At 38.9% G+C, this 26,964-nt stretch overlaps 2 protein-coding genes across 2 annotated transcripts in view; one reads left to right on the forward strand and one right to left on the reverse strand.

Annotated features, from left to right (window-relative positions):
- LOC129095312 (metal transporter CNNM4-like) overlaps window positions 1–1,333 on the reverse strand; it is a 20,885-nt gene extending 19,552 nt beyond the window's left edge. The window contains exon 1 of the mRNA XM_054603712.1: window positions 1,318–1,333. Within this exon, the coding sequence (XP_054459687.1) occupies window positions 1,318–1,333 (16 nt within the window). The remainder of the gene's footprint in view (window positions 1–1,317) is intronic.
- Window positions 1,334–4,674: 3,341 nt separating this feature from the next.
- hoga1 (4-hydroxy-2-oxoglutarate aldolase 1) lies at window positions 4,675–26,382 on the forward strand (the record flags this gene model as incomplete). The annotated part of the gene is made up of 7 exons (XM_054603714.1): window positions 4,675–5,017; window positions 6,456–6,584; window positions 8,641–8,768; window positions 11,344–11,478; window positions 18,033–18,129; window positions 24,384–24,517; window positions 25,913–26,382. Coding segments are annotated over 7 exons (1,116 nt in total), but the record flags the coding sequence as incomplete, so codon positions are not given.
- Window positions 26,383–26,964: the final 582 nt, after the last annotated feature.

Consider the following 26,964-nt stretch of genomic DNA (forward strand, 5'->3'; position numbering starts at 1 on the left):
TGAACTTTGACCCTTTTGCTCATACATCTGCTGTGCAAAGGATTCTGGGTCAGAAAAGCATGTTGGCTTACATACAGAAAAGTGCATTTTTGACATGTATGTATCGGGACATACTCAATATGTTTTGGCTCATGCTTTAATAATCTAGCTGCTAGCTAGCTGCTCTAACTGCAAATCAAAGATCACCAACAATGATCAGTAAATGTGATCTTTAATTCTCTGAAATGAATAATAGGCCAACAGAAGAACATTTACTGAATGATATTAGATTTATCTACTAAATAAGTAGAAGTAGCATATAAAGCATGTGTTTAACGTTGTGAATTAAAACAAGAACAAATGTTTAGGAAAAACAACTTGGTTGGGCTTAAAATAAAATAAGTAAACCAAGTCAAACATACGTAAGAAGAAAATTAAATAAAAAAAGATTAAATAATAACTATAAGTACAGAAAACATCACAAACATGATTTCTAAATAACGCTTATAATACAAAAAATGGTCTCCTCATTGAATATAAAAATATATATATATGTCTTATACAATTTATCTCTGATAAACCGTGATTTGTTTTACTTATATTGGATGTAAAATATCCGGCTGTGATATTCTCTTTATTCTTAACACATTGGTTTCCAACATTTAAGTCTTTTGACCCCTAAAAATAATTTGTTTAACCGTTTTTTCAACTAGTTTAACCAAAAAGTGATCCTCGCTTCTCAGATTGTTTTCATTCCAACGATTTATTTATCAAGTATAAAAAATAAAATAAAATAAAAAACACAATCAGAGGTTGGGAACCATTGCTTTAAGAAGAAGTTCTTTCTTTTTAAAAGATATAAAGCGTTAAATAAGCACTGAGTTGTGAAACATGAAAACATTCACTATAACTGGAGTTTCACATCCAGTCTTGAGGTGTTATTAAAGATAAACCCTCTGGCCTGATAACAGCTGCTCATCACATCCAGATGTTTTTGTCCAAACACACAAAGTCTGACCTGAAACGGAGGAGAGGAAGAACACAGATCGTCCTCATCCTCTCCTTTAAACCTGGAGGTTTAAGGACTCCTCTCCCTCACTGTTTACGTCTGTCTCTCTCTGGAGATTGATGGACACGAATCATCTGTTCTGAGGTATGAACCGTGTTATTACTGGATACAGGTACGATAGAGACGAGAGCCACAGTTTGTGGACAAACACACATTAAATCCTCTCTTCCTGTCGCTAATCAAACATCATCTCATTTACACCTCACAGAGAGAGGCGGGGCTCCAGCTCCTACTTCCCCATCACCCACTTTATTCTACATCGTTCTCACCGTTCACTGGTTTCATTTTTGGTGCTTTTATATTTTGCACATTTTTGTTAACCAGTTATATTTATGACTCTAACCGTTAATCGGTATTATCTACATTTGGGTTGTGCACCGTACTCAAATTTTCTATTGTTTATATTTAGTGTTATTGGCAATATTTCCCTTATTTCTTTTCTTATCTTATCTTTTTTTATGTATATTATTTTATCTTATCTTTTCTTTTCTCTCTTCTCTTATTGTATCTCATCTTATCATGTCTTTTCTTATTTTTTCTTTTCTTTTCTTTTCATATCATATCATATCTAGCATCAAATCATATTATATTATATCTTATCTTATATCTTATCTTATCTTCTTATATCTTATATCTTATCTTATCTTATATCTTATCTTATCTTATATCTTATATCTTATCTTATATCTTATCTTATCTTCTTATAACTTATCTTATATCTTATCTTTTCTTATCTTAACATATCTCGTCTCATCTCATCTTATATTGAGATTTTGAGATTTACTTAGTTTACATACTTATTTACATAATAAAAACAAAGCAGCAGAAACACAACATCTAAAAGAAAAGAAGCAAGTTGTTCATTTAAAAATAAATTATAAGCAAATACAAAAGTCTTATAATCAACAAAAGTAGACGAACAAGCAAACCTAAAAAGAAAAAAGAAAAAATTAAGCCAGCGACATAAATCAAGCAGGAACATAAAATAGATAATATAATATGGGGAGAGTGATCTTAACTTATCTTATCTTATCTTATCTTATCTTATCTTATCTGATCTGATCTGATCTGATCTGATCTGATCTGATCTCATTTGTGAACGTGTCTCTAACATTTTGCTTCTAGTATTAGTGAGGTCAAACTCTGATGTTAGGAGATAAAGTCTGGCTCACAGTAAACGCTGCAGGGATGAATTGTCATTTAAAAAAAAAAAAAAAAGGGTTCCAACAAACTGGAACTAAGGGGCCTTTAGTAAACTATGAAAACAGCTCCAGACCAATAGTACACTGAAGTATGTGCAGGAGGGTCCACATGTACTTTTGTGCCACACGGTGGAGCTCCACAAAGGGAGGTAACGTTTATTTTAAAGGAGGTGACGGAGTCTCAACCCGACCGAGCTGCTTTAGGAGATCTTGGACTGATGTTTGTACCTTCTGCTCTGCTGTTATGGATCAAACTGCACAACACTGAGACTTTTTGAGTGATTTGGTTTAATGTGGATGCAGCTGAACGTTTCTCCACACGGTGGCAGTAGAGTGAAGGCTATCAGAGGCTGAGGAGCATTTTAGTAACATATTGATTAAAGTGATTCATCTGCTATAATATGAGAATAACTACCTCATGATATCTGTGTAATCCTTCTTCATAATTTTCTGTTTGTGTTTGTGTGTTCCTCTGGATAACTTTTCTTTTACTGTTTACTTTGATCTTTATTTAATGCGACAACTGACGACCACAATACAAACACAATCACAAATGCAACACGTGGTTCTCAGTCTTTATTAAGATAAAGCAACTGTTTCTGTACTATAACTTTGTTTTCAAGTCACAAATAGTCCCTTGGTTAATAATTTAGGTATTTTTGTAGTCATTTATGTCCGTGGTTATTTTTCGTCTTCTTGTATTCATTTTCTGTCTCTTAAGATAAGATAAGATAATCCTTTATTAGTCCCGCAGTGGGGAAATTTGCAGGATTACAGCAGCATAGTAAATAAGTAAATAAGGATAGTGCAAACAAGACACAGTAAAGAATATTAAATAAGTAAAAAAAACAAGATCAAAACAAGTATTATGAATAAGTAAATACGTAATTACACAGTAAAGAATATTAAATAAGTAAATAAGTAATTACACAGTAAATAATATTAAATAAGTAAATAAGTAATAACACAGTAAAGAATATTAAATAAGTAAATAAGTAATAACACAGTAAAGAATATTAAATAAGTAAATAAGTAATAACACAGTAAATAATAAATAAGTAAATAAGTAATAACACAGTAAAGAATAGTAAATAAGTAAATAATAAATAAAGTAATAACACAGTAAATAATAAATGAGTAAATAAGTAATAACACTAAAAAAAATCCACAATAGCTAAAATATTATATATACAGACAGAATAATTATGACTTTTTCAGTTTTGTGTCTCTTTGTTGGTATTTGTGTCAATTGGTTAATTGTTTTGGTCAATTTGAGATACTTTGTAGTGGTTTTGTGTCTCTTTGTAGTTGTTTTGTGTCTCTTTGTAGTTGTTTTGTGTCTCTTTCTAGTTGTTTTGTGTCTCTTTCTAGTTGTTTTGTGTCTCTTTCTAGTGGTTTTGTGTCTCTTTGTAGTTGTTTTGTGTCTCTTTCTAGTTGTTTTGTGTCTCTTTGTAGTGGTTTTGTGTCTCTTTCTAGTTGTTTTGTGTCTCTTTCTAGTTGTTTTGTGTCTTTCTAGTTGTTTTGTGTCTCTTTCTAGTGGTTTTGTGTCTCTTTCTAGTTGTTTTGTGTCTCTTTCTAGTTGTTTTGTGTCTCTTTCTAGTTGTTTTGTGTCTCTTTCTAGTGGTTTTGTGTCTCTTTCTAGTTGTTTTGTGTCTCTTTCTAGTTGTTTTGTGTCTCTTTCTAGTTGTTTTGTGTCTCTTTCTAGTTGTTTTGTGTCTCTTTCTAGTTGTTTTGTGTCTCTTTCTAGTGGTTTTGTGTCTCTTTCTAGTTGTTTTGTGTCTCTTTCTAGTTGTTTTGTGTCTCTTTCTAGTTGTTTTGGTTTTGTGTCTTTTTGTAGTTGTTTTGTTTTGTGTCTCTTTCTAGTTGTTTTGTGTCTCTTTCTAGTGGTTTTGTGTCTCTTTCTAGTTGTTTTGTGTCTCTTTCTAGTTGTTTTGTGTCTCTTTCTAGTTGTTTTGTGTCTCTTTCTAGTTGTTTTGTGTCTCTTTCTAGTTGTTTTGTGTCTCTTTCTAGTTGTTTTGTGTCTCTTTCTAGTTGTTTTGTGTCTCTTTCTAGTTGTTTTGTGTCTCTTTCTAGTTGTTTTGTGTCTCTTTCTAGTTGTTTTGTGTCTCTTTCTAGTTGTTTTGTGTCTCTTTCTAGTTGTTTTGTGTCTCTCTGTAGTGGTTTAATGTTTCTGTGAGGTCATGTGAGTTTCTTGCTGGTTGGCACGTCCTGACACTTTGTGGCTGGTGGCTGATGAGCCCTTACTTCTCCTCTGGGCGGAGCTTAAGCTCTGCTTCAGGAAACGTTTCTGACTTTCCAAACCTCCTCACAGTCATTTCAACCAGTCAGGTGACACGCAGCAGAGAAACACGCATTTTGTGCAGAAACACGCCAAACCCAAAACCCAAAACCCAAGTCAATATTTACCAAAGCGGTTATTGATTAACTGTCCTGCTCTGCTGCAGCTGTACACACACACACACACACTCTCAGTCTGCTCCACCATGCAGTTGGTCCGGGTCTGCAGAGGTCTCAGTCCCCTGTCCAGAGGAGGTCACCTGTCCAGAGGAGCTCACCTGTACAGAGGAGCTCACCTGTCCAGAGGAGCTCACCTGTCCCAGAGGTCACCTGTGCGTATGGAGACGCACCCAGAGCCACAGAGCAGCAGGCCGGCTGGACCTCAGCGGGATTTACCCTCCTATCGCCACCCCGTTCACCCCCGAGGAGGACGTGGACTACAAGAGACTGGAGGGGAACCTGCAGAAGTATGCAAAGATACCATTCAAAGGTCAGGACACACACACACACACACACACACACACACACACACACACACACACACACACACACACACACACACACACACACACACACACTTGACTTTAATGTGTCTAGGAAAAATCTGCAGGTGTGTCTTTGGTTAAACTTTAGGATATGTGGGATCAGGTGAACTTGTTACACTTTTACAGAAACCTGCAGAGGTTCAGAGGTTCAGATGTTGTCAGTCAGTGTTTGTTTAGGGACCTGAGAGAGAGGACAAAGTTCAGTAGGAGGGAAAAACGCAAAATCACCTGGAGACTGAAGGGGTTTGTCTCCCTCTGGTGGCTTTCTGTTATTACTACAAATAAATATGTATATTTACATTACATTACATTACATTACATTACAGTCATTTAGCAGACGCTTTTATCCAAAGAGACTTACAATAAGTGTATTCAACATAGGTATTCAAGAGAACTACTAGTCACCAGAAGTCATAAGTGCATCTCCTTTCTTAAACAAGCATCTTAAAGCATAAACCAGAGCAAAAGTGCAGAAACAAACTAATATGAATACAATAAGTGCAACAAACTAATATGAATACAATAAGTGCAACAAACTAATATGAATACAATAAGTGCAACAGACTAATATGAATACAATAAGTGCTAAGCGGAAGGCTCAGGGTAGTATTTTCAGCAGCCACAGTCGTCTACTACTCATGGTGTTGCTATAATCATTAGTAGTAATTAAAAAATATTACAACACCCCTGCTACTGTTACATTTTAATTCAGACATCTTTGCATGTTTTCTGTGGTATTTTTTCACATTTTTCTTGTATTTTTTCCTTTTCATTTATATTTCTTGCTTGTTTTGCTATACTTTATTTTCAATATCAATTTCTATTACTATGTTTATGTCATGCACCAATACATCAAAGCATGTTAAAACCTAATATTCTACTACTAATTGTCTGTATATCTTCTGCTCTCGTTGCTACTAAACTGTGACTTTTGCTGCTACTACTACTAATACTATAAGTTATTAGTATAATTACTAAAATATATATATACTTATACACTTACACACTAATGTCGTTTTGTGTTGTTTTTAAGTACTTCTCTTTCTGTCCGTCTGTTGTCTCTGTCTACTTTTGCAGCTTTTAATGCAGCCACCACAACCTTAACCACATCTGCTTTCACTATAACTTTTCCTATTTCAACACCAGTCAAAATACTATTAGAAGGTATAGATATAGAAGGTATTTTACAAGGGGTAAAAAAAGAACCAAGTACTACAAATGTAGATAACAAAGTAGTTTAGAAGAGTATCTACAGTTTGGTCTAAAGATGGCACACAAAAATAAAAAATAAATGTAAAGCCACTAGTTTTACAGACAGATAAAACATAAGTGGATACCTTGAGGTAAGCAAAATATAAATACTGAGGTGTGTGTTTGTTTCAGGTCTGGTGGTGCAGGGCTCCAACGGAGAGTACCCGTACCTCACAGAGGAGGAGCGGGTGGAGGTGGTGAAGACGGTCAGGAGGTCACTGCCGAAGGACAAACTGCTGCTGGCCGGATCAGGATGTGAATGTAGGTCTGTGTGTGTGTGTGTGTGTGTGTGTGTGTGTGTGTGTGTGTGTGTGTGTGTGTGTGTGTGTGTGTGTGTGTGTGTGTGTGTGTGTGTTGTGTGTGTGTGTGTACTCTCGTTCCATGTAATGCACAGCGTTAACTCTCACAGTCACCTTTTATTGATCAAGTATGTTGCACACAAAACGCAATGTACTTACACAGAAATAGAAATAACAGTCTGAATGGATATACGTACATGGACTTTACTTTATGTTTGTACCTGTAAAGATGTCAAATACGATAATGAAAAGCTACGTTTAAGGTTTAGGGATAAATTTAATTAAATAAAAATGATATAAATTAGTTGAGACTTTTGGCTTCATGCCAGCTGTCATATTAATGTAACATTTTAATTAAAAAAGATTGACACGCGGTCAAAACAATCACCTACGCTAAAAGAAAAACTCGTTAAGGAATTAAAAAAAAATAGTGGTTCAACTATCAAAAGTTCACTCATGGCGTGAACAAAGTTCTTAAAACGGACCACAATCACTAAAATTAAATATAATAATGAATTAGATTGAAGGACGTCGAAAAGTTTCTCAACCCTCAAAGTTGTCTCAGGTAAAGTAAAATAGTTTTTCCAGCAGTTGTGATTCAGTTTATTCACACTGAACGAGAATGTTTAGAGGCACAAACTGAAAACTTTTGAGAATATCAAGTTTTTCAACAATAGTATTTAAAAAAAGATGAATTTAAACGGCTTCATTTGTCGACACTTGGGACTCCTGTGTGCTGTGATTGACTCCACATATGTTTCCGACACAGATCATAGCGACCTTGATTTTTAAGCTGGTGATGACGTCATTCATATTTATGGACTGACAATGGAGTTAAATGCAGTCTGTTACGGGTTTATTGTCTGTTCAGTTCTATAATCAACATTCATAGTGTTTTTTCTATTCACAATATAAAAATGTGTTTATCAGTAAATAGTTCAGGGACAAATGTGTGACGTACATTGTCTGGGTTCTGATGGAGGAACTGATTTTAAATCCAGGGTCAGTTTTACAGCCACGTCTCTGATACTAGTCGTTCCACGTGTCTCTTCCTCCGTCTTCATCTTCATTGTATAGACTCAGTGAAATTGAGGCCATGGCTGATCTATTTAGTTCTTTAAGTAGGAGAAACACATATATATATATATATATATATATATATGTATATGTATGTATGTATGTATATATATATATATATATATATATATATATATATATATATATATATATATATATACACAGGTGATGTGGTTTGAATGGAGGACACATACATACGAAGCCTCCGGTGCATTGTGTTTTTTATTCAATAGCAAATTCAAGGACGTGGAGGAAGTTTAGGTGGAAAAATCGAAACCCTTTATTTTCGTTACGTCTAAAACTAGAAAGGTGCAGATCTCCACCAGCTGTGTCCGCAACGGCCTTATTTAATGTGATTTAATCAATATGAAACTCAATTAGTGCTTTGAACATAATTCAAACAAACAAAATCGGGGATGAATGCAGGAAATCGACAAGAAGACGTCGTACAATCTTGCCTAAAACAAAATAAAACTTACCGAGCTTGATTTGCAGCGATGTACTCAGCAGTGTTTACTCCATAGATTGTATATAAGAAGTATACTGGATGAAAATACTGGATTCATATACACCTTTCTTTGATAATGCACACTTGTAACCATGGCTGTTTTTTTTTTCTTTCTTTGTTTAGTTTAAAGTTTCTTTTTTTTCTGATTGTAAAAAAAAAAAAAAAGTCATAAGTTAACGTACACAATACTTTTGGTTGTATACGTAAACAAAAACTCTCACAATATTAGAATTAAATTCAAATAACTAGATACATTCATTGAACATAATGAACAAACAGCTCCAACAAGTGCAAAAAGAAAAAGTATGAAAACCTCCTACTCTGTGATTTCCACTTTAACTCTCTGTCTCACTAAAAGCTTTTTTGACAGACGTGTCTTACAGATTGAAGCTGAGTCTTGAAGCTGTTTTTTCTTTCTCTCTGGTCCGATCAGCCACCAGAGCCACGGTGCAGCTCACAGAGAAGATGGCGGCGGTCGGAGCCGACGTGGTTCTCGTGGTGACGCCCTGCTTCTACAAGGGCAAGATGGACAGCCGCGCTCTGATCCAGCACTTCACCAAGGTCTCACACACACATCTGTGCTCGCATGCTTCTGAGGAATCCCTATTGGATATAATGCGTTAACTTATCATGACACTTATCTTAACTTAGACCTGATTCTTACTTTAACCCTCAAACCAAGTCTTAAGCACCCAAACAGCTGTTTGAAGGAATGAGGGCTGGTCAAAATGTTGAAGGGTTCGTTTGGATGTTTGAAAGTCTGTTTTGTATGAGGTACTTCTCCATATCAGTGTTTTACTACAGTAGATGGAGTTTGGAGAAACAGACAGGAGTACAACTATAAAAATCAATATCAGTTTAAGGGGACGCTAGAATAATTCCACCTCTTAAATCTGCCTTGAGGCGATGTTTTTAGACGTAGAACTGAAGCCGTTATATCATCTATGCTCTCTTCAAAGCCACAAGACTCCATTGGGGAAAAAAAAGAAGTGATTTCACCTTGCAGAACACTGGAGTTGCTCGTCTACTGCTGCACTGATCTGTTAGTTTGTTTGTATTACTGTGTGACTATTGTAAATTGGAAATAAGTCCCAATGGCACAAACAAAGTTACCGAACAGTTTTTTCAATGGAGTCTTGTGGCTTTGAGAAGATCCTAGATAAGTGCTTCAGTTCCTGGTCTGAAACAAAGACTGTATAGCTGTTTCACAATGTCAGGTCAGGTAAAGCAGTGAAATATTCTAAATATAGCGTTCACTTAAACTGATATTGATTCTTTTAGGTGTCATAAATACGTCCACAGCAGTACATTGCTTTGCTCCTGTGCTGGTTCTCCTGTCTGTTTCTACAAACTCCCTCTACTGCAGTAAACACTGACTATGGAGAAGAACCTCATACAACCACACTTTTAAAAATAGGCAGCTGCTAGCGTTAAAACAGGCGTTATTTTGATAAATTGATCAAATATTGGGAATCTAGACCAAAAAAATATTTTTATAATTGCACCACTGCTCTAAAACAGAAGTAAGAATAAGTTAAATAGACAGGTGGCATTTACTGTGTTTTCATATTACATAATTGAAAGCATCAAAACAACAGAATAAACCCCTAAATATGTATTTAAAGTCTTGGAGATACTGACTCTTGGAGAAGGCCTTCGACCGTGTCCCTCGGGGAGTCCTGTGGGGGGTGCTGTGGGAATATGGGGTACCTGGTTCGTTACTACGAGCCATTCGGTCCTTGTATGACCAAAGTGAGAGCTGTGTCCGGATACTCGGCACAAAGTCCAGCTTGTTCCCAGTGCGTGTTGGCCTCCGCCAGGGCTGCCCATTGTCACCAATCCTGTTTGTGATTTTCATGGACAGGATTTCAAGGCGCAGCCGGGGGGAGGAGAGTTTCCGGTTTGGGGACCTCAGAATCACATCCCTGCTTTTTGCAGATGATGTGGTTCTGTTGGCTTCTTCAGAACGTGACCTTCAGCACGCACTGGGGCGGTTCACAGCCGAGTGTGAAGCGGTCGGGATGAGAGTCAGTACCTCCAAGTCTGAGGCCATGGTTCTCTTCCGGAAAACGGTGGATTGCACCCTCTGGGTTGGGAGTGAGTCACTGCCCCAAGCGAGGAGTTCAAGTATCTCGGGATCTTATTCACGAGTGAGGGTAAAATGGAGCGGGAGATGGACAGGCGGTTCGGTGCAGCGTCAGCAGTGATGCGGGCGTTGTACCGGACCGTTTTGGTGAAGAAGGAGCTGAGCCGTAAGGCAAAGCTCTCGATTTACCAGTCCATCTACGTTCCAACCCTCACCTATGGTCATGAGCTTTGGGTAGTGACCGAAAGAATGAGATCGCGAATACAAGCGGCCGAAATGAGCTTCCTTCGTAGGGTGGCTGGGCTCAGCCTTAGAGATAGGGTGAGGAGCTCAGACATCCGGAGGGAGCTCGGAGTAGAGCCGCTGCTCCTTCGCGTGGAAAGGGGCCAGCTGAGGTGGCTCGGGCATCTGATCAGGATGCCTCCTGGACGCCTCCCTTTAGAGGTTTTCCAGGCACGTCCAACTGGTAAGAGGCCCCGGGGTAGACCCAGAACACGCTGGAGAGATTATATATCTCGTCTGGCCTGGGAACGCCTCGGGGTTCCCCAGGAGGAGCTGGAAAGTGTTGCTGGGGAGAAGGACGTCTGGAGGACCCTCCTTAGCTTGCTGGCCCCGCGACCCGGCCCCGGATAAGCGGAAGGAAATGGATGGATGGATGGATATGTATTTAAAACCTGGTTGAATTTGTAGTTATGCATGTAGGTCTGCAGTAAAAACATTTCACAATAAAGGGGATAAATCACCGATCTAGAATACACCATTATTTAATTATATATTATTACTACCATTTCTATTTGATGGTTGTCATAACATGCCTTGGGTTTAAACATTTCTGTACAACATTATTTTGATATTTGATTGTACAAACTATATGAAACTGCAGTAAAAAATTGAAATCTAGGTGGTCCAGGATAGGATTGAATTCAAAAAGCTTGAAAAATTCTGTACTTTTGTTGACTTGGGACTCAAACCTGAGTCTTAAAGAGAATGTAGAGGGTTAAAGGTCTGGGGTTCAAACATGCTGCTCATTTCTCTGCGTCTCCCCTGCAGGTGGCGGACTGCAGCCCGGTGCCGGTGGTTCTGTACAGCGTTCCGGCCAACACGGGTCTGGAGATGCCGCTGGACGCCGTGGTGCAGCTGTCCCAGCACCCCAACATCCTGGGCCTTAAAGACAGCGGAGGAGACGTAAGAAACACACACTTTTTTATTTTCTTTTAATGCAAACATCCTGATCAGCTGTCGGTGCCGTGCGTGAGTCACTGTGCTGGAGGAAGAGAAACATTATCTGTGTGAATGTCGAGCAGCTCAGTATGTTCCCATACAGGGTTCGTAGCTATACCAACAGGGAATGAAGGCTGTGTGGATGAAAGATGGACGGGTCAAGCAGCCAGGAGATCACTGTTCATGCCCCGTGTGAAACGAGACGTCAACGTCAATTTATTCATCAAATAACTTAAGTAACGCCACTTTCGTAGTTATTTCAACCCAAACCACGATCTTTTCCTGAAACTAACTAAGTAGTTTTATTGCCTAAACCTAACTTAAGTATTTAACAATCTCTTCCTCAACCTAACCAAGTCTTTAACAATCTTTTCCTTAACCTAACTAAGTATTTAACATTATTTTCTTAAACCTAACTAAGTATTTAACAATCTTTTCTTAAACCTAACTAAGTATTTAACAATCTTTTACTTAACCTAACTAAGTATTTAACATTCTTTTCTTAAACCTAACTAAGTATTTAACATTATTTTCTTAAACCTAACTAAGTATTTAACAATCTTTTACTTAAACCTAACTAAGTATTTAAAAATCTTTTACTTAACCTAACTAAGTTTTTAAGAATATTTTCTTATACTTAACTAAGTATTTAAGAATATTTTTGTAAACCTAACTAAGTAGTTTTGTTTCCTAAACCTAACTAAGTTGTTTTCTATGGAGACGGAAATTTATTTTGAAAAGATTGTATACATGTAACAAGTGGAAATTGAATGCACATAACTTTCTTGTAAGAAATCATTCGAACCGTTCCATGATGATGCTTTGAGCAGCCACACTGATGCTTCTTTGGCCTGATGGAGCTTCATATTTCCATGTAATGTGTTAGGCTCATTCAATGGCATCACAACTTAAAAGAGTGAAAAAATGAAACCTATCAATTGATAAAAAATCAATGCTGATTTTGCAGCAATGTTTGCTCACTTCGATGCTGCACAATCAGTAGAAACAACGCTGCATTTCTGTGTTCAGTAAACTAGCTGCTGTAGAGGAAATAGTTGTGGCTCATGAAGAACCTAAAACTTAAGTGTGTGTACTTTTATCCTTCTGGGTTGGTTGCATTGGGGTCACTTAGTTTGCTCTTGTCGAGCCCTTAATACCTTTTTCGTCTGTGTGGGAAGTGTCTGCAAGAAGTTGCACAAATGGATTTGTGATTTGGGAAATAGCATGTTTTTGTCCACTTGCTGGGAGACAGGAGCGTGGGCGTAGTTCAAGCACACAGCGGCCCGGCTCAGTGGTGGGCGTGAAGAGGACGAAGGCAGAAAACAAGGGGTGAAGGGTCAATTTGAGGAAGGCGGGCAAGTTGCAGAAAGATTATTCAGAACATGAGTGGCGAACAGATTTCCCCACATCAGCCACTTCCTGCTCTTTGGCAGATTACTTTATCAAAAAAATGTCTGCGCTGGAAAATGAATCTTGTTATATTTTGGCCCAAAGTAAATTTGAGGCGATATTTCTAGAAAGGAAATTGGTTTGTTATCAGCAGACTCTGCCGTGGACAAGCTTGTAGGCCGAGATTGACTTTTCTCACAGCGTGACCATCATGATTGACCACAAACAGCATGTAATTGGTTGTGCAACAAGAAAAAAAAAAAGCTTCTTTATTGTCTTTTTTCATTTTCACTGCTTCTGTTTCTGTGTGCATGAAAGCAGGCACCTGTAGTCCATCAACTATAGGGCTGCAACTAACTGTCGATTATTTTAGTTGCAGATTCATTTGTAGATTATTTTAGTTGTTTGGTTAATAAAATGTAAAATAATGGTGAAAAATCTTTGTTCCCAAAGTCTAAGATGACGTCCTCAAATGGTTATGGGTTATATTTCCATGAAAGACATTACTCCACTATATCTTTACTTAGACTACATTCAATATTTTCTATAGCCTAAAATCACAATTAACAAATGTGCCTCTGTGGGCTTTACAATCTGTGCAACATACACCATCCTCTGTCCCGGAACCCTCACATCGGCCGGAAAAACTCCCCTAAAAGACCTTTTTAACGGGGAGAAAAAAGGAAGAAACCTATGGGAGAGCAACAGAGGAGGGATCCTTCTCCCAGGATGGACAGAATGCAATAGATGTCATGTGTACAGAATGAACAGCATAACAGAGTTACAACACATTCAATGTATATGACATCAATTATTCATATAATAAGAGTAGTAAGCAGAGTAACGAAGGAAAAAAATAAGACTACTTATAATAAAAGCAGCAATGACTATAGTATAATTAAAATAATGATATAGGGAATAGTATTAGTAATGTGACTAATAATAATAATGGTAGCAGCAGTGGGTGTCAGCAGGGCCACAGCAGTAGGCAAGACCACAGCCCAGGTACAGCCACAATTTATGGAAACCTGCTAGGCCAGAAAGCACAAAGACTCCAGGGTAGAAGCAAAGCCAATAAGCGTGATGGTACAGGGAATAGTAATAGTAATGTGACTAATAATAATAATGGTAGTAGCAGTCGGTGTCAGCAGGGCCACAGCAGGAGGCAAGACCACAGTCCAGGTACAGCCACGACTTATAGAAACCTGCAAGGCGAGAAAGCACAAAGACTCCAGGGTAGAAGCAAAGTTAGTTACATGCATTAATGGGGAGAGAAGAGGAGCAATAGTTGTTTTCTGCTATGTTAATGCCCTGAATGTCTTTAGAGGACCTTGTTATTACAATCATGTATTAAATAGTGGTGGTGAGGTTTGAGTTTTCTGTGGGATGTTCCTTTAAAAACCAGCTGCGTTGAGACTCCGGTTCCAGAGCTCGTTAGCGGATCAAACAGCAGCCGGATCCTTCAGATTCCCTCAGCTGCTTTTGAAACCAACGAACCAAACGAAGACACAACAAGTAGAAATAGATCTGTTTGTGGTTCCGAGCGTTTCTATTTCAGGCACACGAGACTAAGCGGCAGTTTGTGTGACTTTTTATTCTCTCTGTTCATCAACGAGGTGTATGTTGACGTTGACGGTCGATCGAGAGGCGGCGGTCGCATCTAACTGACCGGTCATCCGTGAATAAATGACTAAGACACACTGAGGGTGAAAACATGGTTTGTCAGCCGGCAGGTTCAGACGTGTCACAGGTTTGAATCCTGTTGAGACATTCGTCATCCGCCAATCAGGTTTTAAGAGAGAACTCTGCAGCTTTAAATGTTCTAATCAGGACATTAAGATATTTGCTGCTTTATGAAATCATTAAAAGTTTCACCTCATCTCCTGAAATCTGATTGCTCCTTCCCACGCTGTTGCACATGCACATCTTGTCTTTTTGGCTTTAAGCCTGTTCACCTCCTTCACGTGCCAGACGTGTGAATCTATGAGGGCGTCACACTTTTTTTGAACACCAACCAAAGTCAACCTGTTTGTTAAAATGATCGTCTCTGCGGTGAAATAATCGCCTTAATTGTTTATCCCCGCAGGAGAGCTGAGAGCAATTAAAGGCACGTCTTTAACGGCTCACACCTGAAAAATAGTTATGACTACCTAAATATGACATGAGCAGCAAGACAACGCTGCTAATTGACATTAAAAAAGTTAGTGTTGATTAAAATGACACGCTTAAAGAATTTAAATATATTGTCTCCTCGTTCACATTATGTTCTGTCAGAGGAATAACAATTCAGATATTTAAACAATTAAATGCTTTATTGCATTCTTTTAATAGACTCAGGGGCTCTGCATTTCACCTCATTTATACAGCGGGTAAAATAAGTATTGAACACGTCACCATTTTTCTCAGTAAATGTATTTTTAAAGGTGCTATTGACATTACATTTTCACCAGATGTTGGTAACAACCCAAGTAATCCATACATACAAAGAAAACAAAACAAATAAGTTCAGAAATTAAGTTATGTGTAATAAAATGGAATGACACAGGGAAAAAGTATTGAACACATGAAGAAAGGGAGGTGCAAAAAGGCATGGAAAGCCAAGACACCAGCTGAAATATATCAGTAATTAGAAAGCAATCCTGCCCCTTGTCAGTGCAAATTAATATCAGCTGGTTCAGTCCCAACTGATGGCCTATAAAAAGGTGTCTCATTACCAAGGTGTCACACAAGAAACATCTCATGATGGGTAAAAGCAAAGAGCTCTCTCAAGACCTTCACAACCTTATTGTTGCAAAACATACTGATGGCATTGGTTACAGAAGGATTTCTAAACTTCTGAATGTTCCAGTGAGCACTGTTGGGGCCATAATCCGGAGTGGAAAGAACATCATTCACCATAAACCGGCCACGACCAGGTGCTCCTCGCAAGATTTCTGACAGGAGTGAAAATAATTATCAGAAAAGTGGTCCAAGAGCCAAGGACCACTTGTGGAGAGCTTCAGAAAGACCTGGAATTAGCAGGTACAATTGTTTCAAAGAAAACAATAAGTAATGCACTCAACCGCCGTGGCCTGTATGCACGCTCACCACGCAAGACTCCATTGCTGAAGAAAAAGCATGTTGAAGCTCGTTTAAAGTTTGCTGCACAACATTTACGCAAGCCTGTGAAATACTGGGAGAATATAGTCTGGTCAGATGAGACCAAAATGGAACTCTTTGGATTCCATAATACACACCATGTTTGGAGGTCAAATGGCACTGCACATCACCCCAAAAACACCATACCAACAGTGAAGTTTGGAGGTGGGAACATCATGGTGTGGATCATTTGTGTGGAAGAATGGGCCAAAATCACACCTGAGCAATGCATGCGACTAGTTTCTCCATACAGGAGGCGTCTTGAAGCTGTCAAGCTTTTGTACAAAGTATTAAATAAATTTCAGTAAGCGTATAATAAAGTGTATAAATAGCGTAAATACTTTTTCCCTGTGTCATTCCATTTTATTACACATAACTTAATTTCCGAACTTATTTGTTTGGTTTTCTTTGTATGTATGGATTACTTGGGTTGTTACCGACATCTGGTGAAAATGTCATGTCAATAGCACCTTTAGAAATACATTTACTGAGAAAAATGGTGACGTGTTCAATACTTATTTTACCCGCTGTATATATTTATATATATATATATATAAATATATTTATATTTCTTCCTAAACAGTGTTTTTTGTTGGCTCAAGGTAACGTTGTACACAAAGATGAAGCTGCAGTGACATGCTCCACAAAGGAGGCGTGATATGGTTTAAAATGACAACCCTGGTCAATGTATTTGCTCTCTTCTAATATTCAAGGGTATTAATGCACACATGTGTCTGTATGTGTGAAAGACAATGGTAAAGAGAGCGACCTTGAGGACATTGAGGGAAAATAGATCCCACCATCAGGCTTCAAGAAGAGTTTCACTGAAGCCAATCAGCACATATTACACATGTGTACCATGTTTTACGTTTTGGTTTAGCATGTTAGCACGCTAACATTTGCTAATTAATACAAGGGAAAAAGCCATAAAAAGTGTTGGCCTGATGTTTACAACATTAATATCTCAAACAAATTCAATTTTAGACTGAAATCTGATTTACTTTTGTTGTTTTTATACACATGTTCCACATTAAAAAGCATAAGTAATTTAAATAAATAACATCTGGGTTCATTTTGTGATTTGATGTTTTATCATAAGACACTAATCATCAGCTGAGGGTTAAGTTCCCCTTTGCTCTCAAGTCGACACACTGCAGTCTAATGACAATAATAAAACTTTAAAAAAGAATAGCTAATGAGTGTTTTTCTGTCACCGGGCAGATATTACTCTCCACACTGTTATTTTTTTCTTCCACACTGGGGAGCCGTATCGAAATAGCCAGAGTGCTGGAGCTTTCAGCAGAGCAGCAGGAGCTCCGATAACCTGATTGACTGACTGATCAATTACAGCCTGGCGTGTTTGAAATGACTGATATGGGGAAACTGATTGACACCACGGCGGGTAAAAATAGCCCCCTCGGCCGTGACGGAGACAGAGATTTAAAGCGGAGGCTGCAGGTTTTCCCTGCGGAGCTTTACGGTTTCATGTCGTCTCACGCTCCTTCAGAACATTTCAGGTTTATTTGGATTCTGATGCTTCATATCTGGATCGTCAGAAGAGAATTAAAAGAGGCAAAACTAAATAGGAAGCTTATCAATAATTCATGAGCCTCCCTCCCTCCTCCTCCTCCTCCTCCTCCTCCTCTTTTGAAGTTTATTCCTTCTTCTTCTCACTGGGGACTCGCCTCTCTTCTTCTTCTCCTGTTTGAGATTTTGAACGAGCCCCTCCTCCAAAAAAAACCTCCACCGTGTTAAGAGTCGATGCTCGTCTCAATTTGAGCGATTTGTTTACATTGTGAGATGTTGGATTTGTCGTCGTCTCTTGTGAGATCCCTCAAGGGATTTAAATAAAAAAGCTACACCAGATATTAGTCCCTGACAGCAGGGAGGAGTGATGACGATGAAACGCTCCTGATGTTCTACCTTCTTCTCTCTCTCTCTCTCTCTCTCTCTCTCTCTCTCTCTCTGTGTCTTTCATTCTCTCTCCTCAGATCTCACGGATCGGCCTGATTGTTCACAAAACCAAGACGCAGGATTTCCAGGTGTTGGCGGGCTCAGCGGGGTTCCTCATGGCCGCTTATAGTGTCGGTAAGAACCCCTAAAACGGGATTAACAGTGCTGTTGTTCCTCACAGGGAGGTCTGTTTGTTTTTATTCTTTTTAAAACCTCCAACCAAAGTTGAGAAGTTGACTTTATTGTCTTTTTTTTTTTTTTAACATCTTTTATATCAGATCCTCAAATACAGATGCAAAGAAAACGCCCAAATAATTCCCAAATATTTAGTTTTCTGGAGCTGCTGGCTATCAGATGTCAATATCGGCCCTTTCTACCCATAATCCTTTGCATTCTGGTGTCACTTCCTGTGATACGGAGTTGCGTAGGATTTCATGTCCTAAACATCTCCTCATTGTTAGATTGATTTCCTGCCGTAACTCCTGTTAGCAGCTGTCATGGTTTAATTTCATTTTACTATAAAAAATCAATTAGCGAAGGCGTGGAAATGAGTTGAAAGAATGAATCCATCACAAAGCACATTAAGTCAACTCTGATTCATTTGCTGAAGTTACATCATCGTTGCGTCTGAAGTGGGAGTAGGAACTGTTTAAAAAAAAACCAACCTCTCAGACTTAATGATGGATGAATGATAATTAAAAGCATCGACTACAAGAGCTATGAGGATGGACAACCTGAGCAAGAAAATGAGCAATTATTGACCTTTAAACAAAAGTAATTGGGAATTTAGGCATGTTTTGGAGCTTAGTCAATGTGCCATCAGATAGAGTCACTTTTCTGCACCTCATGCATGAAAACATAAGTCAAATAAAAGTGGAAGACAGATGTTGTGTTTTAAGTGGAAGCATATACTGTTCATAAGACGTGGATGAGATTGGATGGAAATGGAAGGACCATGACTTCCTCTGTTGGTTTGTGGATGGTCGTTTTGAAATCTTGAGTTAGGCATTTCGTCCGTCGCCATCTTGTTTTTCGTCTATGTCCTTCTTGGTTTTTGTACGTCATCATCTTGTTTTTTTGGTTAGACGAGAGGGTGAACTGAATAAGAGGTTTTTTACTGACCAGAATGTTACAACTCATTTTAATAAAGTGCAAACACACTGTAATAGGTGTCAAAGTTGAAAGACAAAAACACGGACAACTCTTAGACCTGACAACGCCGTGGTAGAGACCTGTCAATCACAGTAGCCCCGCCCTAAAGCATCCCCTGCTTTATGGTCTGTTTGACTCTAAATGGAGCATCATTTACTAAATGAACATCATGCTGTATTGAAGAAGACTTGAAACTAGAGATTGAGACCATAAACTCATGTTTACAATGTTCACTGAGGGAATAAATCAAGAGAGAAGTAGAGTCATTTTCTCATAGACTTCTATACAACCAGAGGAGTCGCCCCCTGGTGGACAGTAGAGAGAATGCAGCTTTAAGACACTTCCTCATCGGCTTCACTTTTCAGAGCAGGAGGTTGCCGCCTGACTGGAAACAATTGTGAACAATGAAAACAGAGTTTGATATGTTTCTAGTCTGAATGTGACAACGTTTACATAATCACAGGCTGGAAACACTGGAGACACACATAAGCATTCAAACCAGCAAGCCCTCCGAATCAACCTCACTCTACATTACTATTTGCATATCACCTGTGATACAAGAATTTCACTTTAAAAGCCTTCTCCTCCAAAATGTTAATTTTTTAGGAATTAATTACTGTCGTTTTTTTTTAATCAGCCCAAGTTTCTTTCCCTTCCTGTGGTGAAGCGTGCCGTCTTTCATTTAAAGTTGCAGCTAATCAGAAATCATCAGCGTGCTTTTGGCAGCAGCCGTATGAAGCGACGCCTCCGTCCTCCTTCTGTATGTCGGCCACGTGCCGTGTACTGTAAGCCTGGATTAGATAACACGTTAGGGGATAAGCATCAATATGATGCTCAGGAACCTAATGAGTCATGTTCTCCTCCACTGCCACACACACACAACACACACACACACACACACACACACACACACACACACACAGCCAATTACTCCCATATTTCAGTTATGGGGATGAGAACATGTCAGGGAGCAAAGATCAGAGAGCTGTGTGTGTGTGCGTGTGCGTGTGTGTGTGTGTGTGTGTGTGTGCGTGTGTGTGTGTGTGTGTGTGTTGGACACAGGTAGCGCTGTGTGACTGATATGATAATGTGTCCACGGTGAACGCGTGTTTAAAGTCTCGATATCTGAAATTCCTGCTCTCATCACCCCCAACAGTGAAGCTGAAAGCTGTCAGTCATCGTCTCGTAGAACACCACGACAAAAACAAAGATCCAGAGAACGTTCAGTCACGTCTACATCAGTCGTGTTTTGCAGGTTATCAAAGGAAAGGTCTTAGAATTGAGCCAAAATCTCACAATGTTCCCGTTACTCCGACGGAAAAATGGATGCAGGTGTTGTTTATGTGCTATGACGTGTTTTTATCTTTACTTAAATTGTACTTTGTGTAGCTGTTGTGCATGTTTTTGCAAAAGCATGTTATAGTGGAAAAAACGCTGGTGATGTCGGCATCTTGAATTTGCATGTGTGTGTTTTTATGGTCAGATCTGCTGCCAAAATGAATTCAGTTATAGGGAACAAAAATAGCAACCAGAACTTTGTTTGTTTTTTTGTTACAAAAGTAAGCAAACTTTTGTAATAACACAAATTACAAAAAAAAATCCAGCCCTCCAACATAAACTTGCTGAAATGTGTGCAACCATAAAAAAAATAGTTCATCATAAATATTGGAGCAGAGCAGGGAGAGATTCGCACAATGGCGTAAATGCTTTTTTGGCTTAATATATTATAGGAGAACTTTCATGCGTAAGAAAGATACCAAAAGTTTTTATATAATACAAGTACTGCTAAAACTTGATGAGGCTGAAGTTTGAAATTGATTGATCATGAAGAAGTAAAGCCAGTGCTGCAGAGAAGATGAATTAAAAAAAAAACCTGAACACGTTTCTCTTTCACAAAAAGCTATGAAAACCTCAATAAGTCTTTATTTACAAAGTGTAATGCACATTTGAAAGTATCGCATTAGAAAACATGTATGGACATGTCCCCCCTTTGCACGAATACATTTTCACAATTGCTTGAGGTGTTTTTTGCTTTTTTGTTATAAATATTTGATGCGTCAAATGTATTATGGAAACGCCTTTGCCAAATAGATTCCAACGTAGCAAACCTTTAATTGGCATGACTAATCAGCTGTTTCTACACCTTCCTTGATATATTTTTATATCGTCTTCAGCTTCAGACAGCATGAAACTAAGCCGATACTTGCTAACATGAAGGAACTGTTAAAACATGCCCAATTGGGGAAAAAAACCCAAAAAAAACTGAAGACTTTTCTCCATTTTTCTATCCTTGATAGATTGTTAGATTGCCAATCGAATTGTTTTATCACCGGCTCACAACCTCTACTTCTTCTTCTACTCTTAAACTGGCAGATTACAGCCATACGTAGCCCACAGCGCCAACTTCTGACCAAACTACGCTGTAGGAAAGTCTATTTTCTCCAAAACAGTTGATGGAAATGTGCCTAATTTGCATTTCATAAATGCACTTAAAATATTGAGTTAAGTCAACAAAGCAAGGAGAAGCTCTGATCAAAACACACACAGGGTCTTGTTTGGTAGTCTAGCTGTTTCCCTCTGCCTCTAGTCTTTATGCTAAGCTAAGCTAATGGTCTTCCAACATGACGTACATAACATGACATGAGACAGGTGTACATTTTCACATACAACTCTCTACAAGATATCCCATTTCCTTTCATTTCTACTCCAAACCAAAGGATCTAACAATCATAAATGGGCAATATATATTCTTTATGTTGAAGAAAGTGTTAATTGTTGACAATATATATAATTAGTATGATCATGTTGCTGGGCAGAGTTCTGTTTCTGTCAGTTCTGGCTTACAAACCTCCACTCTCCTGGACATTTTGAATCAGATTTTTTTCCCTCCACCCGTCTCCGTCCATCCTTTTGGCGTCTCTTCTTCACGAGCTGTCACTCGCGGTGCAGCTCGCCCGTCCGTCAGCGGCGTTCGGTAAGCTGCTGTCAGCTTTGTGATCCGAGAGCGGCGGCGGGCCAACAGAAACATAATTCAGACATAAAAAAAATCCGCCCATCAGCAGCCGCCGGCTCTTCTATCCAACAACAACAACAACAACAAGAACTCCAAGGCCGCGGACGGAGGCTGACTCTCTGCTTCCCGCCTCCACCAGACGCAGGCACTGAGATGTCACTCTGGAAGGCCATGATATCTCGCTGCCTTGGAAAATGTATGTGTATCTATCTCAGTATATAAATAACTAAAAAAAAAAAATGACAGCAGACTGAATGAACTGATCTGTCAGGAAAGAAAAAGATGGAAGGTTGGATTTCTATCTGAAAAAGAAAACGATGCCGGTGAATCATTTTTGTCTGTGTGTTGACAACACAGCTGTAAAACCAGCAGAGTGATGGATGTCTTTATTAAAGAGGGAAAATATGTTCAGGCAGAAGAAAAAAAACCCCAAAAACTCACTCCTTTCTGCTCGGTTTTATCTTCAGTTGTTTGAACACTGGATCTCGTCCACACGTTCGACCTCTCGGGCGACTCGAGTGCTTCTTGTTCTTCGCCGTGATGCATGCTAATGCTTCGGCGCACTGTGCGTGATTGGTGGACGGAGCATTTAATATTCTAAACGGACTAAGCGCTGCGTTGAGTGATTGCTCACAGTGAACTGATCAAATGTGATTTATCAGGCCAGCCTCCTTCAACTTCACGTGGGTTTGAAACCAGATTGGAACAGCTGGTTTATGAATAAGAGTACGACCCTTAAAAGCTGGACCAGGTTTTGTTTGCAGAAATGTGAAGTTTTTGCTTCCCAGTAATCCTGTGAGATGACTTAAGTCAATGTATCCTCGTCTAACTGTTGGTATGATACCCTACTAAAAGTTACTCCTCTTTTTTTGTGCGTTTTCCTACAATAGCCAGCAACACGTGTCAATTAAGGCTTTTTACATACATACACAGGAAACAACTTAGTAAGGTTTAGTCAACTAAACCCCTCGGATCGGTTTAGGAAAAGATTGTGAAATACTTGGCTTTTGCACATCCCCGTTTCTAACATTATTAATCATAACATGCAGTTGATTTGATGTCTAATAATACTAATTATGCTTAAAATTAGTTATTAAACAAAGATAAATCACATCAGATGCATTAAAATGCTGTCTTAACTTCATTCAGTAACCAGAGTTTGATTTGACCCACGTTGGGTTCTGATGATGCAGGATTACAATCGTCAAAACGTCCAATCAACAATGACTTCCTGTTAACTCCTCTTGGTTCGTCAGTGTGAACAGGAACAGGACCAGAACTAACCATTTATTTCCATTTTTATGACAAAATGATCAAATACAACAAACTGCTGTTGGACATTGATATTAGCGATAGTTAAATTTCGATGAGATCATTTTACCCTCTTCCTCATTCAACAACAGAGCAACTACAAGAGCTCAATGTCTGCATTGAAACATTTCCCAGTTATTTACATTGGATCGCCTGGGTGTGCACACACCCCTGCATGAAAAGCTCATCAGCTGTTTTGTCCGACTTGCTTTGCGAGGTGTCGTTTTTTTCCGTTTTTAGCCAATGTCAGTCCACCACTTTGGTCCAGACTGAAATATCTCTCTTGGTTGGATTTCAATGAAATGTTATACAGACATTCATGGTTCCCAGAGGATGCATCCCAATGACTTTGGTGACCCCCCCTGACTTTTCCTCTAGTATTCCCAGAAGCAGATCAGAGTATTCACTTATCCTGGGAAATATCTCAACTTCTACTAGATGGATTTGCACAAAATTTGGCACTGATCTAATGACTTTGATGATCCCCCGACTTTTCCTATAGCGCCACCATGAGTTTTACATTTGTGGGTTTAAGTGAAATATCCTAAATCTTGTGCAACACTTTGGTTTGTGACTGAATTCCTGCAAAACTAATGATATTCCCCTCAGCCTCAGCTGTTCCACTGTGCTGCTATAAAACGGTCAATATCATAAATGTTATAGTCTGCTAAATTCAGTCATTGTGAACATGTCAGCTCGTCGGCCTCACAGAGGAGCTTGCATGGCTGTTGAGTCTTTAGTTTGGTTCTTTCTTTTATTCCTTTTTATTGAGGCACATTCTGTTAGGACAGAATGTTGAGCTTCAAAAGGTCAAGAATGTTTCTCATTATATAACAGCATATCATCGTATGGAATGGAAATACAACTCTATCTATTCATCCTTCAGCTCTCCATTGTGTTTCCGGGCGTCTAGGTGCGGTTGGCGGAGTGTGTGCGCTGGCCAACATTCTCGGCCCGGAGCTGTGTGAGTTGGAGCGCTTGTGTGTGTCGGGTCGCTGGGACGAAGCCAGAGGCCTGCAGCAGCGCCTCATCGAGCCCAACGCCGCCGTGAGTACCATCTGCTGCGCCGCGGACGCTTTTATCCGCCACACATTACAGAGGAAACTCACAAATAATGACAGGCTGGAGGTTTTAGTCACATTTCTCACAACTGATCTGGAGACCGTAGAGGTGCAGGATTTGAGTGGCAATCTTTAAGATTTTGGTTCATTGGCTGCTTTTATGACGTTTACCTTTATGCATTATATAAAGTCCAGTCTGCCCAGCAACAAGGCAGCTTCCCTCTTGCATGCATATGTCATGTTTACATAGAAAGTAACCTAGTTAACCTAATAAAAACTACAAACGTTATGACAAGATTAAAGAGTAACTTAAATGCAGAGTTTTGGCTGAAGTGCCTTTCCGTAACCAGTGTGGCATTACAATCAAAGTGCAACACGAGAAGTTTCTCTCTTTTCTGTGGACTTGAATTTAAACCACATTACATTGTCAGCACATTACAAAATCTAGTGACTTGGTGTCAATGACTGATTATCTAGCAATAGCAATGCTTTACTATGCTGTGACAAGAGAGGGTGGATGAAGCTTTCATTTGACAAATTTAGTGTCTGGCTAGCTATCTTGCTAATTCCAGCTAGTTTTTTATCCTACATATACAAAACATAAAAAAGAACCACATGAACTGCTGGATGTGGTCTACGTGAATGTAACTTGTGCGTCAAGAAGTCGGTAGATTGTTGGTTTAATAGGAAGTGATATGGAAGGGGGATTGTTTGTGACGAAAGCTGGCTCTATATCAGCGAATCGCAAAGTTAAATAGCAATAGCCGTTTTTTTCAACCAGTGGAGGACAGTCGCCATGCATATATATGCAGATTTCTAACACTATATTACACAATATTCAAATGTTTTGCACAAAAATGTCAAGATTACGCCCTGAATCCATAAACAACACCACTAAATACCCATAAACATTGGCTTTTAGCTGGAAAGAAAAAGTGGTTTGGGGGTTTAGTTACTCTTTAAAGTCCAAATAAAATATCTGATCTTGTATCTGCTGTGACAATATGAAGATTAGCAACATAATTAACACATAACATGCTCGTTTTAAAAGGAGAGTAAGTACTGTAGCTGATTTTTTTTACAAAACAAACTTAACAAGATCTTGTTAATCTTAGAGACGCACAAAAAGCAGGTACAAGTTGAGGTAACTTCTACAGTATATGAAAATGAAACAAGCACCATATCTCTGTGAAGGCTTTGTTAAATGTCGCTGCTCTACCATGCAAACTCTACATGGAGTGACACGTGATCCGGATGCAGCTCTGCAGCCAAATATCGATCACAAATACAGTAAATGTGTGTGTTTTAAATAGTGGCAGTATTGATAGATCTTTGAAAACCACAGGGCACAGGGAGACTGATTGGAGCTCTGTGTTGCTAGGTGACCAGGAAGTTGGGAGTTCCCGCCCTCAAGCAGGCGATGGAGTGGTTTGGTTTCCACGGCGGCGCCTGTCGATCTCCTCTTCAGCCGCTGACGGAGGCTGAGACTCAGCAGCTGAGGAGGGACTTCACCTCCAACGGCTGGCTGTGAGGTGACACGGGCAGTGTGTGTGTGTGTGTGTGTGTGTGTGTCTTCACTTTACCTGGAAAACACTTTGGCTGTTCAGTCCATTGACAGCGTGAAGTGACACGGTGGGAGAACACGGCAAAAAAATGCCTCACATAATAATTCTAATAATGATACCAAAATCCAAATTAACTTACTTTATACTTAAATTACTGTCATACCATCCAGTTGCTTCTTTGCAGCACTTCCAGCAGTAAAGATATAAACATCCAGTATATTGAATAATTAGAAAATGTATGTCTATGCACTTGTTTCAACAATAAAATTGCATCTCACTTCAATAATATATGTTTCATTTCATTTTAACTGTGAAATAATTCCTATTTATGCAGACAGATTGGTGTTTAACAAGTTCAATCAGCGTTTTTTTTTTTTTATGAAGGCGTTCAGAAACTGGTCACTGATTTACGTGAAATACCATATTGGACGAGCAAATCCAGGAAAAAGAATTGCTTGTAAATGTTTCTTCAACACCTCACAGTTAAGGATCATCACACTGGTGCCCTTGACAAAAAGCTGATGGGATTTGTTCTTTTGGTTGTGGATTATTATAGAAGATAAACTCGATGATACTCATGATAATTGCTCATCCTAACAAATAAACACCACTTAATTGATTTTTGGAGCGTAAACGCAGTCGCCAGAAGTAAAAAGGCTAACCTTACTTCTAGCTAACGTTACCTGACTAAAAGTTTCTACGTCACTCCTCCGCATTCCAAATATGGTGTCTTCCGTTCATTGGTTGCAAATAAACAATATGGTGACTGCCGCGTATACCAAGATGGCGACGGTGAAATGGATGAGGCTTCAAAACCTCCACAAACCAATGGGTGAGGTCACTTTGACTATGTCCACTTCTCATATAT

The sequence above is a fragment of the Anoplopoma fimbria genome, chromosome 9 (genome assembly GCF_027596085.1).
Source record: "Anoplopoma fimbria isolate UVic2021 breed Golden Eagle Sablefish chromosome 9, Afim_UVic_2022, whole genome shotgun sequence".
Taxonomy (NCBI): Eukaryota; Metazoa; Chordata; class Actinopteri; order Perciformes; family Anoplopomatidae; genus Anoplopoma; species Anoplopoma fimbria.